This window comes from Trachypithecus francoisi, unplaced genomic scaffold, assembly GCF_009764315.1.
Source record: "Trachypithecus francoisi isolate TF-2019V2 unplaced genomic scaffold, Tfra_2.0 Lachesis_group1, whole genome shotgun sequence".
Classification (NCBI taxonomy): Eukaryota; Metazoa; Chordata; class Mammalia; order Primates; family Cercopithecidae; genus Trachypithecus; species Trachypithecus francoisi.
Window position 1 is genome coordinate 147,065,949 of NW_022681454.1, and position 14,144 is coordinate 147,080,092.

General features: G+C 34.0%; 1 protein-coding gene and 1 pseudogene across 5 annotated transcripts in view; both read right to left on the minus strand.

Annotated features, from left to right (window-relative positions):
* The window catches only part of LRBA (LPS responsive beige-like anchor protein), a 787,299-nt gene that overhangs the window by 28,271 nt on the left and 744,884 nt on the right, over nt 1–14,144 (minus strand). For all 5 annotated transcript variants that reach the window (XM_033215458.1, XM_033215456.1, XM_033215457.1 and 2 more), the window contains one exon: nt 9,343–9,510. In XM_033215458.1, coding sequence (XP_033071349.1) covers nt 9,343–9,510 — 168 coding nt within the window. The remainder of the gene's footprint in view (nt 1–9,342; nt 9,511–14,144) is intronic.
* On the minus strand, nt 6,097–6,226 carry LOC117086580 (annotated as a pseudogene).

A 14,144-nucleotide genomic window follows, 5' to 3' on the forward strand; every position in this document is an offset into this window, starting at 1 on the left:
TAGAAGTATTAATGCAAGACAAGATAATGTTGGTACAAAGAAAACGGTAAGTTCTTGGTATGTAACATTTCTCCTCCTCTCTCTCTGACACATAATAAATGACTGTAACATGGGAATCACCCTCTAAGACCATGGTTGACCCTTGAACAACATAGGTTTGAACGATATGGGTCTACTCATATGTGGATTTTCTTCTGCCTCTGCCATTTGAGACAGCAAGACCAGCCCTCTGCTTCCTCAGTCTACTCAGTGTGAAAGACAACCTTTATGATGATCTACTTCTACTTAATGCACAGTAAATATATTTTCTCCTTATGATTTTCTTTTTTTTTTTTTTTTTTTTGAGACGGAGTCTCGCTCTGCCACCCAGGCTGGAGTGCAGTGGCCGGATCTCAGCTCACTGCAAGCTCCGCCTCCCGGGTTTACGCCATTCTCCTGCCTCAGCCTCCCGAGTAGCTGGAACTACAGGCGCCCGCCTCGTCGCCCGGCTAGTTTTTTTTTTGTATTTTTAAGTAGAGACAGGGTTTCACCGTATTAGCCAGGATGGTCTCGATCTCCTGACCTCGTGATCCGCCCATCTCGGCCTCCCAAAGTGCTGGGATTACAGGCTTGAGCCACCGCGCCCGGCCATGATTTTCTTAATAACATTTTCTTTTCTCTAGTTTACTTTATTATAAGAACACAGTATATGATACATGTAACATACAAAATATGTGTTAACCAACTTTATGTTATCAGTAAGGCTTCCAAGTCAACAGTAAGCCATCAGTAGTTAAGTTTCTGGGGAGTCAAAAGTTATATGCATGTTTCTGACTGTGTGGAGGGTTGGCACCCCTGACTCCTGTGTTGTTCAAAAGTCAATTGTACATTAGAAAATGGGTTTATATGAGTGTGTACCTACAATTGTATACTTAAAGTATACCCCTTAAATGTGTATTTGAAAAATACAAAATCCTACCATGACATGTATTGTCATAAGAACTCAGTATAATGCAGTTGTCTTTTTGTGTCTCTTGCAAATACTAAGAATGCTTTAGTGATAGGATTGCATCAAATTCTCTATAGCTGATATTCTATTTAAGTGTATAGTTTAGATAACTCTGACCTAGACTGCCTGAGTTTAAATCTAGGCTCCAGCACTTGCTAGCTACGTGAGCTCCCTTGGGCAAGTTTCCATAATTCTAGTAAGAAGATCCTAAAAGCGTCAAGGCCCAGGGCAGAAAGTAAAGGCATATTTATAATTTCTCCATGCCTCATCTATAAGAAAAGGATAATAACAGTAGATACCACACAGCGCTACTGTGAAGATTAATGAATTAATATGTAAAGCGCTCAGGATGGTGCCTGGCATGTAGTGAGCACCCATTAGTATCATGTGTAAGTAGTAGTAGCAGCACGCCAGGCATGGTGGCTCATGTCTGTAATCCCAGCACTTTGGGAGGCCGAGGCGGGTGGATCACGAGGTCAGGAGATCGAGACCATCCTGGCCAACATGGTGAAATCCTGTCTCTATAAAAATACAAAAAAATCATCTGGGTGTGGTGGCGCCTGCATGTAGTCCCAACTACTCAGGAGGCTGAGGCAGGAGAATCGCTTGAACCTGGGAGGCGGAGGTTGCAGGGAGCCAAGATCCTACCACTGCACTCCAGCCTGGTGACAGAGCAAGACTCTGTCTCTTAAAAAAAAAAAAAAAAAGTAGTAGTAGTAGTAGTAGTAGCAACAGAATGATCCCTTTTTTCACTCTCTGTTATAAACACTCCTTTCATTGAAAGTATAATATCTGATCCTATGCTGCATAAAAGCTAATTAGAGATGGTTCTCTCCTTGATAATTCATATAAATTCTAATACAACTACTAATATCTGGCAGCCTAGAGGCTAAGAGTGGGGAGTTAAGGTACAGTACAGTAATTAGGTGCATTCCCCAAATTAAAATATCTTTTTTTTTTTTAGACAGGGTCTCACTCTGTTGCCCAGACTGGAGTGCAATGGTGCGACCACAGATCGCTGCAGCCTAGACCTCCCTGGGCTGAGGTGATCCTCCCACTTCAGCCTCCCGAGTAGCTGGGACTACAGGCACCACACCCAGCTAATTTTTTTTACTTCTTGGAGAGACAGCATCTCCCTATGTTGCCCATGCTGGTTTTGAACTCTTGGGCTCAAACAATACCCTCGTCTTGGCCTCCCAAAATGCTAGGATCACAGGCATGAGCCACTGTGCCCGGCCTGAAGTATCTTTATGGTCTCTTATTATCAAGGTATTATATGCTCATTATAAAACATTCAGATACTTTAGTAAATTATAATGAAGAAAATGAAAAATTGCTTCCAAATTCACTACCTATAAATAAATGTTGCTAATATTTGTCTTGTGATCATTTCATACTTTTTCTATGCATATATGTACATAGAATACAAAGGTATACACATACAGGCATAGGTACTTATGTTATACATGTAGCTTGGTGATCTTTTACACTTAGCAGTACAAAGAGTGTATCCCTCCATGTCAATATTACAAATTTGTGTATCTTTGTTAATGCCTGTACAGGACTTCATTACATGGACATATCATTACTATACTTAACTAATGTGCTTCTTTTTTCCTACTTGCTTGAGACTTCATTTGTTGTCTTCCTATGGAGGGACTTGGTCTTTGGTTCTAGGTAAGCTATGGCTACTGTAGCTGCATATGAGTGTCTGGTAACATAAACATGGTAAAATTCTACCCCCAAAAAAGAAAACAGGTAGAAAATTTGCTGAAGTGAAATCTTATTCAGATTTGTTGAAATGCAACATTGAGTCTGATTTTTATGAATATAAATTAAAACTGAAAGTTGGTTTTATCTGTTTGTCCTAAATACCCAAATTATTTAAAATACATTCTCCTTAACATTTTAACCTTCTTTTGTTAAAAAATACTTAAGTAAGGGACTCTGAAAACTATAGAGGAATTTCATATCTTTAGCTGTTAAACACTCCTGACCCCACTCACCCCAAGGAAATAAGGCAATCTCTCAGTTGTGCAAAGTTACAAGCTACAAGAATGAAAGCTTGAAAAGCTCAACAGTCATGTAGCCTTAAGCCACAAAAGGCATTAACAATTCAGAGAATTTTTTTCCTATATAAAAACACTTCAAATCCAAAATCTGAAGTCTTATCAAACATATTCATTTTCTCACTTGAATGTGAAAAAAATTACTTAAAAAAAATTAGCAGATAAATGATATGTAATGATATATAATGACTCTGTTAAAAGATCAAGAAAATCAATTTTTAAAAATTTGTTAACACTTACAAACTTCTGCTCTGTAAAGCCATATAAATGAGCATAGCACATAAAAATTGAGGTAACTAGAAAAAATTGGGTTTAACTGTTGCTTTGTAAAAAAAAATCAGATTTCAATATTGAATTTCATATAAAAATGGTTATCTTTTCATAAATTATCAGTAATATCTAGAGTAAAATGTGAGTTACATAGGCACAAAACTGCCGTAGAATTTCTCTTACAAAATGAGCGTTTTTGCAAGGTAGTAAAGTCAGTCTATTATGTTGTTCCAGGAAGCCTTAATTAAGTGTATCCTTGGTAGTTCTACCAATAATGTCATGGACTCCCCTTCCCCCACACAGATTCTGCAATATTTTAAAAGCAGAAGAATCCTACATTTAGTTGACTAGAAGGAATTTTTACTTTCTTAGACTAATTCCAACTATTGTTTGAAATTAAATTTCCCATATGAGCATAAAGTGTCAAGAAAACCTTCTTTGGCATGGCACTATTAAAACGGTCTACATATGAAGATACTCAGTTTCAATCTGAGGGCATAAATCATCAGTTCTTCTGTTCTCATATTTATATGGCTATAACCTATGGGCTGAATGGTACAGTCATTTTTCTCTGCAACCAAACAAGGTAAATAAATGTGATATATTGGCATATCACCCCGCCACTCTGCATATGGTGCACATTAAGGTTGTATTCATTTGCCATATGAATATAATTCCTTTTTACCACATCTACTATTAGTTACAAGCAGTAAATACAGAGTTGTTTTGCTGGAACTTGAGGGCCTGCATTACATCATGGAGCACTAAACATGCTGGACCTTCTGGAGAATTTCATAGACATACTTTTAATGTCACCTGAACTTGAACACTGCCAACATACCATTTGAAAACGCTTCTTGATAAATGCTTCAAGGAAAAAATTAAAATACAGGGTAGTTGTAGTGTGACAGTACATTCTAAATGCAGGCCCGGAAGGGAAGGTCTTGATGAGACACACACAAGAACTCTTGCTCCTGACAAAGGATCAGATCAAGAGTCATACCCAGGTATAAAATGGTTTCTTGTTCCAAGCATTACCTTCTTATTCTGAATCTAGTGAACATAAGGAACCTAAATTTAAAACACCATCCAAATAACTTCCTCAACTGTAACTTACTGAAGAGCTGTGATCAAGAAGCTAGCAGTTTATTTCATCACAAACTGTGGTACTTTGTTTCATTAGGCAAATACTGTGCTTACTTTTTCCTTACACAAAATATTTATTGTACAGTTGCAAATCCAGGTTAGGGTGGGGTAAAAGGAGGAGTAAAGTGATTGCTTTTTAAGAACTCATATGGTTCAACACAAATGTACATACCTTGACATTTGTGACCCTTAAATAATATATCACACGCAATTAAAAACAAAGTACACCTGTCTTAACCAAGTACCAATTTTCATGTTTCCCAGCATTAAGTCCCCAAATGCATCCAGCAGATGGTGCTCTAGGACACCTACTTACAGAGAGTAATATTGTTTTTATTACATCCACCTATATTTTGGCAAGACAAAGAATAAGAATTTATTAGTAGCTTCAGTAAAACATACTAGGCATCACAATAAAAAGGACGTAATTCCTAAATATGCGTACAAAAATCTGCATACTCATAAGCACATGTGCACAGAGGCAGCCAGTAAATAATTCACACCTGGACATGTTATGATACTACTTTTCTTACAGACTTGATGAGTAGTCTATGTGTATCAGTAGTATTTATAGTCACATGGCAAGATCATTCTAAATTCATTAAAAAAAATTTAGAATGCCTTAAAGTTAGAATTCATTTTTAATTATAGCAGGAATGTCTCATTAGGGTGATACTAGTAAAATTAACAACAGTAGGATTTACGGTAATGACTTAAGTGATTGATGAGCGTATAACAAAATGAAGTTTTAGACAGAGAAAAAGCAGGGCAGCTATGGCATACAGTACTTTAAAAAACAGCTCTGTGGTCTGTTAGTGCTAGCCTTATGGTTAATAAAACCTTCTTTCTAATTAATGGTGCTGAAATATTCTTAAAGAACAGAATCTTGTTGTTATGAAGAAAAGTTAGGTTTTTTTTTTTTCAGTAGACGCCAATCCCATAAAGGAAAAAGCTGACATAGATTAGCATGTCTGATTGCAATGAGGAAAAGAAAAAAAATGCCACCTTTCAATCAAATCAAAACCAGAATGCGAGAATGGAAAATGCGAGTATTACTGAAATACTACACACACAAATCTATGCAACACCCTCACAATCAGCAACCATTTGCTTCTGAAGCTGATCAAATGTGGCTTTAAAAGATATTATTCAGATATCAAAAAATACCTAGTAAACATGTAATTTTTAAAATCCAAGTTTATGAATATAAAATAGTGAATAAATAACAACTATTTTGTATATATTCATCTTGCTTATCTAAATAAGATCGTGTGAAAGTTTAAAGTATTTATTTATCAATGGAATGCACTAGGGAACATTTTCTCCAAAATTTGAAAATGTGCAGTCTGGAGAGCATTATTCTGAAGGCCAAATAACTATCTCAGGAAAAGAACTTTGGTGACAAGGCTCAGTCCTAAAATACAGAGTACTAGGACAAGGAGAGAGAGATGCCATGCTTTCATGTACAAAACATCTTTCAGTGAAATATTCTTGGTTAATTTCATTTTTTAAATCCCTAATTAAATGGAATCCTGTATTAATTTTTCTTCTAATTGAGAAAACTGCATTTTACAGGAGATAACTATTACAAAACAATAGAGTCAAAGATGAAAAACTATCTGGTATACAGGAAAATAAGCCTTTTGCTATGTAGTATAGGCAGGTTTCATAAAACATTTACACTTTTTAAAGCCCCAAATTATAGTATTTATAGGTTTTACACTTGATCTTAGCCAAAAGGCCAAGAAGTGATGTATTTATAGGTTTTATCCAGTTTGAGCTAGCCCGATTTTGCCAAAGCAGTATGTATATTAATATTAGATAATATATTTTTTAAACATTGTCATACAGCTATCAACTTTACATGTAACATCAATATTAGATTTGGAAAAAACAGTGTATGTAGGCTTATGACCCTAGAAAGTAAAATGACTACCTATTCCCATTGTTTTTTAAATAAAAAAACCCTGAAACAGACCCATAAAATGTAGAAAAAGCAATAACCTGGTTTTCTTTTATGTATTTTCCCTTCAAGAAAGAAAAAGTCTACAATAAAAAATGTAAAGTTGAGGTATTAATGTGCATTTATGGAACATATTGCAATTATATGTATATACACGCTTCACCACTTCTTAAAGGTCATTTACATTGTATCTAAAAGGTACAATATAGGAATACGCATAATCTAAAACCCTTCATCTGAAAAGCTCTGACTTCAGCAGCTGCATCGTGGAACCATCAATGAGCCAGAGGCTTATAAAATCCGAACCAGCTTGCATGAAACTGTTTGAAACAGTTTATACACGGTAACAATGTCTTTGTTTTTGTTTGTCATTTTCTTTTGAAAAGCGTAGACTGCATTTTCCATTTTTCTATTCTAATGTGTGTAAATTCTCATTATAAGAAAAAGTGCCTATTTGTCTTTCTCCTGGATTCATCTTTCAAAGCTGAAGCAAAATTAAATCGGGGCATCAGACATTATACAGGGGCTTGAAAGGATAAGGTTCACTTTGAGAAAGGTAATTTAATTCAGTCATGATACATTACAGTTTTCTAAAATTTTTATTAGATGTGCTGTTATATTATTCTTTTATTGTTTTTATTTTCATTGCTAGCATTACTAGGAGGTAATGTCCACCATACTGCAGACAATGCGAGGGTACAGATGAAGTACACTATGAAAAATATAACATTATAATATTTAGTCTAATGCCAACAAGATGGTGTTTTGTGGTGATTTATTTGCTCTAATCATCCTGTGCTTCTGATAACACCTTAACTCAGTTCTGTTGTTGCTTTCATTTTACAGACAAGACAGAAGGACCACAGCAATGCTTGGAACTTAGATTTTTTTTTGACTACAAACCCCAGGATTTGTTCAGTCCTACTTAATTCATTTTTTAAAGGTCATGCATGTAAAAACAATCTCTAGGCTGAGTTACAAAGTATTTAAACATACGAAAATATATTTAAATGTATACATATATCATGATATATATCATACTTTCTTCCTTCTCGAAAAGCTGAAAATTCATAACTTTAAGGTATACTTCAATTTCTGAAATGCAACAGCAATTACATACAAGTGTAGCTAATAAGTCTTTTAGCTGCTGCTTAGAATACACATTGGTAATGACGGTGTATAACATACAGAACATGATTAAGTAAAATAAAACGAGAAACCAAGAACCCAAATATCTATGTGTGTTTAGATTTCTATATGTGCATGAAATATCTTACATTTTTAAGGCAAGGAAAAGTTCTTAAATATTTTGAGATAAATAGCAAAATGGTAGATTTATTATCTATTTTAAATCTACGTTTGCCTGAGATGAGTGAATCTCGGTAACTGGATTTACAGAAACAGGAAAAAAAGAAATTGAAAGTAGTCATTTATTCTAAGAGGCCAGAAAGGAAGAAGGACCAGAATATTGTGTTCATGATGAAAAGAACATGGTACTTTTCAAAAGAATATGAAAAACAAAATCCCTGAAATTTACATCTTTATAATTTCTATTGTAATCATATAGAGATGTCTGTATAAATGTGAAATGCATGTACACCTACTCCCTGACATATACAGACACTACAATTTGATCACAAAGTCTGTATTATCAATAGCATCACAGCCTTAAAATTATTTCTCATATCCTATTTGTGTAGGAAATTATCCCTTTTTTGATTAAAATAGGAAATATCTATTAGATATTCATTGAATAAAAACTGTGTTTACCTACTACATCAAAGTCTATAATGTACATAATAAGAAACAGCTTTGAAAAATACTTCACATATACTTCTTTTAACACTATACTAGCATTTGACTAAATGTTTTGAAAAAAAGGTTCATTTTCATACAAATATTATACATTTAAGCAAAGCTTTGAGAAGTCAATCCAAAATATGATGGCCTTAAACATATTTAGACCATTTCACAATCTGGGGTGGAGTGACAGAGCAAGGACCGAGTATTCAGGTAAAGTCATCAGGAAGAACGTGATCCTTCCTTAACCAAACACATTGCAACTTGCTTTAAATTAAGAAACTGTAAATATTTAAGAGCAGTTAAAATGCTCTACCTTCTGAAGTAAAAATCTAAAGCTATTCTTGCAGGAATTCTACAGTGTTGTCATAATCATTTTAATTAAACTCTCATTTTTCAGGTGGTCCCTTTAATTGTTTTTTCACTTTAATTGTGTTTTTCTAAAGCCATTTCTTTTCTGCAGCTGTGTGCGATTGGTTTTAATGGTAGCTGCTTCCTTTTTTTGCCTTCTGTGAATTACAATTTTAAATGGTTACACATTTTTTGTTTTACTGCCTTCAGCATAGTTTCATAAAGATGTTTAAGGCTGTTGGTGAACATTTTCATTTCCCATCTGAAAAACCAAGAGCCAATTTCAGTATTCCATATTGGCCTTTTATGACCTGTTTTATCTTTTAAATACGTAAATGAAAGCATAATTCTATAAAGACTAGTTTGTTTCTATGAAATTATAATTTTTATTTTGTTCTTTTAAAATATGAATTCAATAAACAAGGTAATATGTGATTGCTCTTTTATGCTGTATCTTCATGAATAAAAAACTATTTTATTTGGTGACAGCTATTTCCAATGAACTAGAATTTTTGGATCATGAGACTAGCCTGTATAATATGAAACATAAGATTTCATGCTTGGATTTTAATTATCAATGGTCACAAAATGTTGATAATGAGGCTATCTGGGATCATTCTTAAATTATAACTAATAAATTAAAAATACTTGATAATTCTGTTTCACTTTTACCATAACAAAAAGGTAACTTTACTGCAAAATGTTAACTCTCTACAGTCTTGTAAAAGTTTACTTTAAAAATGAATCGTACTTACTGCCTGGGTTATCTCCAATCCCACTGCATTTTCCATTCCAATACCACAGCAAAAGAGTTGCATCACGTGACCCTGAGAGAATGTAGCAATTTCCCCCAATATATGAATCTGAACGAGCGAGGCAAGTGACGACATCCCAATGGCCAAACACCACTTGGATCAATTTTCCTGTAATGCAAAACAATTTTCTTTAAAATTGCTATTAAAAAAATAAAAATCCTAGTGAACAGACAACTTGTAAAACAACAAAGCCATATGAACTCTGATTGTCATGGTTCAGATTTTATAATAATTTGACATGGTCCAACCTATCAGTTTTCTTTGCATGCTAACAAGAACAACAAAGAAATACACTGAAAAGTGTTAACATTTTTGAAAGGCATATGTTAAAACTATTTCAGCAAATAATACTTGAGGACCATGGCACTGTATCATTACAAATGGCTTCTATATATTACAAATGAATCATGTTTACTAATTAAAGCAGGCCCAGGAGAACCCTTTTGGAACCATTTTAACACTTTCTTGGTTACTCTATATGATTCAAAATAAAACTTAGTTGCCTTTCTGTAAAAGTACTTATAATTTAGATGTCACTAATAAAAACCTGTCTCTGAATTACTGAAGATTTAACATATTTCTTGTTTTAAGTGATCTATACAAAGACAATATAAGTCACTTTGGAGAGCTTCTACCTTTTCAAATCAGGCTTATATGGAAATTATGATGAAAGAACTAATATATTGTGATTGCAATTTCAGCCAGGTGATTCCTTGTCTTAATCGTCTGATGAAGATTCCTTGAGGGTGCAATCAAGATGGTAATGATTGGGGACAATGGAGAGAAACCCAGTAAACTTGCTATATATCTAAGCCTTCAAACACAGAACAGTTGTTCATGTAAAGGTGTCAGAAAAAAAGTAAAGCCCTCACCCTTTAAGAATCTTTGTTTAACCAGGTATGGTGGTAATAATTCACATAAACCTGTCTAAAGAATTAAGTATCTATGACACACCCCCATTCCATCTTTAGAGTTTCCAGCTAACATATTTGCTTTGACATGTCTACAGAGTCTACAGATAAATGCTATACAATGTCTACCCTTAATATTCAGCATGGCTTTTTAAAAAATAAGTTTTTATATTTTGATTATAAAATGTAATTTCGATGTTCAAGGAAAAAAAGGCTACTAAGCTGAAAATTAAATATGCCTAAATAGTTTATGTATTTAACCTGGAGTACACTGTAAACTTCTTAAACGGTAAAGGTCTCAAGTACTGGCATATCAAGTGTATTTAACTTTCCAAGATAACAAATATAATATTTACATTAAATTTTTAAAATTGTTGATTTTAATAAACCTAAGGCTTATTATGAAGGCTGAAAATTTAGAAATAAAATTCTGAAATATTATCTAAATCAGATGGAAAAGTCAAATACATGTTTTCATTCATGAGTAGCAGTCTTGCATATAGCCTACTTCTAATAAATTTAAAATCAGATTCATTTCAATCTCAAGTGGCAAAACTAATATACTACTTTTTTCTCCTGTGATTAAGGGAGAGCAGACTTCAAAGCAAGTGTCTCTAACTGCTAAATGTTCAAGATGTTCACTTTTGAATTTCTTCAACCTTTTAAGTTGACACCAAAACATTTCATTAAAAAATAAGCTTATATCAATAAATAAAGAAGAATTCAAGACTTTCAAGAATTAAAAAAAATGAAGAGCAAATTAAATATGAAATATGTAATAATTTTTACTTCATTTCCAATTTACATGACAAACAGTGTGGAGGTTCAGTGGTAAATTGGTGGGGATCAGAGTACAGGCAGGCCTTACATAGGATAAGACAAAAGTTAGGTAGCTGAAAGCAGTCTTATTAATAACTAGAAAATCAAAGGTTAAATCCATGTATTTTAACTACTGAAAGAAACTGAATACATCATATAGTGATGTGATCATAGAGAATATATATGACTTCTGCTTTAGCCTATGCCTAAATGCTGAGAGCACATAAAATATAGATGTGATTGAAATAGATTACGTACGGGCAGGCTTATTTCAGATTTGAAACCCAACACTCAGTGGGTTGTAGGAGTGAGGATGAGTGAAATAACTAGCCAGGTATTTGAGGTAGACGACACAGAGGAAACCCAGGTGTTCTTCATGCAGCAGGAGGCTTGCAAAGAACAGCTATTCACTTGGTAACTTAATTTCCAACTCATGTGAGGACAAAGGGAAACAATTTAGCTGTAAAGATGGGATGGATTGAATATAGGGGCAGAATTTTACAAGAGTCACATGTTAATTCTCAAGAGCTGAAGTCACTGCTCTGTTTCTCCAATGTCAGTGTAAGGAAACATGCATTCAGTCACGGTGGTTCCTTTTTAAAATTTTTAGTGTTTTGATTGTTTTCCAAAGAGTTATCACAATTAATTTTCATTCAACAAATACCAAGCACCTATTAAGTGCCCAGCATTAGGCCTTCTTACCTGTATACAGTGGTGAACAAACAGACATGGTCCCTGCCCTCAGCCTTTACAGTCTTGTGGGGCAGACAGTCATTAAACAAACTCAAACAGGTATATAATTATGAATAGGGATAAGTATTATAAAAGAAAAGAACAAGGTTGGATTAATGACAGTAACAAGAGAGAACAAATTTACACTGGGTGTCAGGGAAGATCTAAATGAGAGAGTGACATTTAACCAGTTACATCTAAAGGGTTTTATATGTTAACACAAATTAACTTTATTCTTTACAATTTATACTTTGGGCTCAACTCTGGAACACATTATTTTTTTAAGTTTACTTTTTCCTGTTCTGGCAGCCTTCCTCAGCAATATTTGTTATTGTTCTAAGGTTGAGGTTCACTCCTCCTAAATAAATCACAGCATATAAATACCTGCTGCTCTTTTTGGTAAATTATTTTCTGATAATCTCATAAGTGTTCCTCAACCTGTATTTTTTGTTTCCTTTAATACCAGTCCACCTCTCCACACACTAATATCAAATATTACCACAAGCACTAGAATATCCCTTTTTTGACAGAACAAATTTTCTAGTTAATGTTTTATTTGACAGCTGTGCTACAAATAAAAAAATTCAAGCTCAGGACTCTGCACCACTGAATCTAAAATGTGGCCTGAAAATAATTCCGACTGCCAGGGGAAGGTTTTATTGTTGCCTCTGCTATTCTGGTTGTGACCCGAAAACATGATTTATGTTTAAAGAATTTCCTGTTACAACCCATGTTTCTCCTCCCTCCCCGCCAATCTAATAAGAGAAGGATTTTTTTTTTTTTTTTTTTTTTGGCTTGTGTGCTAAACTATAATTGAATGGAACACTTGTGTTAGCTTTGCCATTATATATTACTGATCATACGATTTTCCCTTGATTCTCTGCTAAACTTAAGAAAAAATATTTAATATTCCTGTTGTCGTAAAAACACAGACACATATTTACCCTAACTGAAAGTATTCTGAATAAAACTAGCATCAGAGTTTTTATACAAGATATTAAGAAAGACACCAGGACTATCATTTGAGATTTTTTTTCTACAACTTTTCTGGTAAGTATAAATATTTTTATTTCACAAGTTAAGTCACTGAAATGAAGTTTAAAGCTATTCCTTATTTATACGTTTTATACAACAAATGCACACATTTTTAAAGACAGTACATTAGAACGTATTTTGAAAGAAGGAAAAGAATGACATCAGGTTTATTAAGTCTAATGTAACATGGCAGACATACTAGGAACTTAGTGTTACAAAGTATAGCATTTTCCGAAAAAAATCAGTGACTGACTGGTAACACCTGGATGAGACAACATGGTATGATCACAAAGCGTGCTATATTTAAAATTAAAAGAGCTAGGTCCAAGGCCCACTTCTGTCACTATTAGCTATATAAATTTCAGCAAGTTACATAATCTCTCTAAACCTTAGTTTTATCACCTGAAAAATGGGGATAAGACACCTGTTTACTTCACAGGATTACTGTGAGACTGAAACAGTGGTGTGTGAAAGAATTTTATAAATTCTATAAAATTGTGTGAATATAGGATTTCAATTATTAGTATTATATGAAAGTGAAGTTAGCTTTACTCTACAAATATTGTCTTTAAAAAACAATAATATAGAATGTTAACAAACTAAAAACACTCAAATGTCAAAACCAAAGATTGACATGGTTTATGATTCCATTTATATGACATTCTGAAAAAGGCACAACTAAAGATGAGGAATAGATTAGTTGTTGCCAGGAGGTTGAGGGTGGGGTAAAAAGCTGACTTCTAGTAGGTGGCACAGGGTATTTGGGGGTACTCTGCACCTTGATTGTGGTGGTGGTGAATTACTCTATGGTTTTCATTGTAAACCAAAAAGAGTGGTTTACAGTTCTATTAGTTCTATTTTACAGTGAAAAATTCATTTTCATGTTTAAAAATTTATTTCAATCACTTAAAAAATATGTGGAAAAACAATATGAAGTCCAAAAGAATATTTGAGAAAATCTCCAGGAGTTTAAGACCACCTTGGACAACAGAGTGAGACCTCTGTCTCTATAAAAATTAAAAAAAAAAAAAAAAAAGAGAAATAGCTTTTTCTTTTTTGTGTGCCTGTGGTCCCAGCTACTTGGGAGGCCGACGCAGGAGGATCACCTGAGCCCAGGAGTTTGAGGCTGCAGTGAGCCGTAACTGTGCCACTGTACTCCAACTGTTGCTTACACTGTCTCCAACTATGTCTTTAAGCAGAAAACAAAGACATATCCAAGACTCCAAGAGGAGTGTTTAGGTTCAA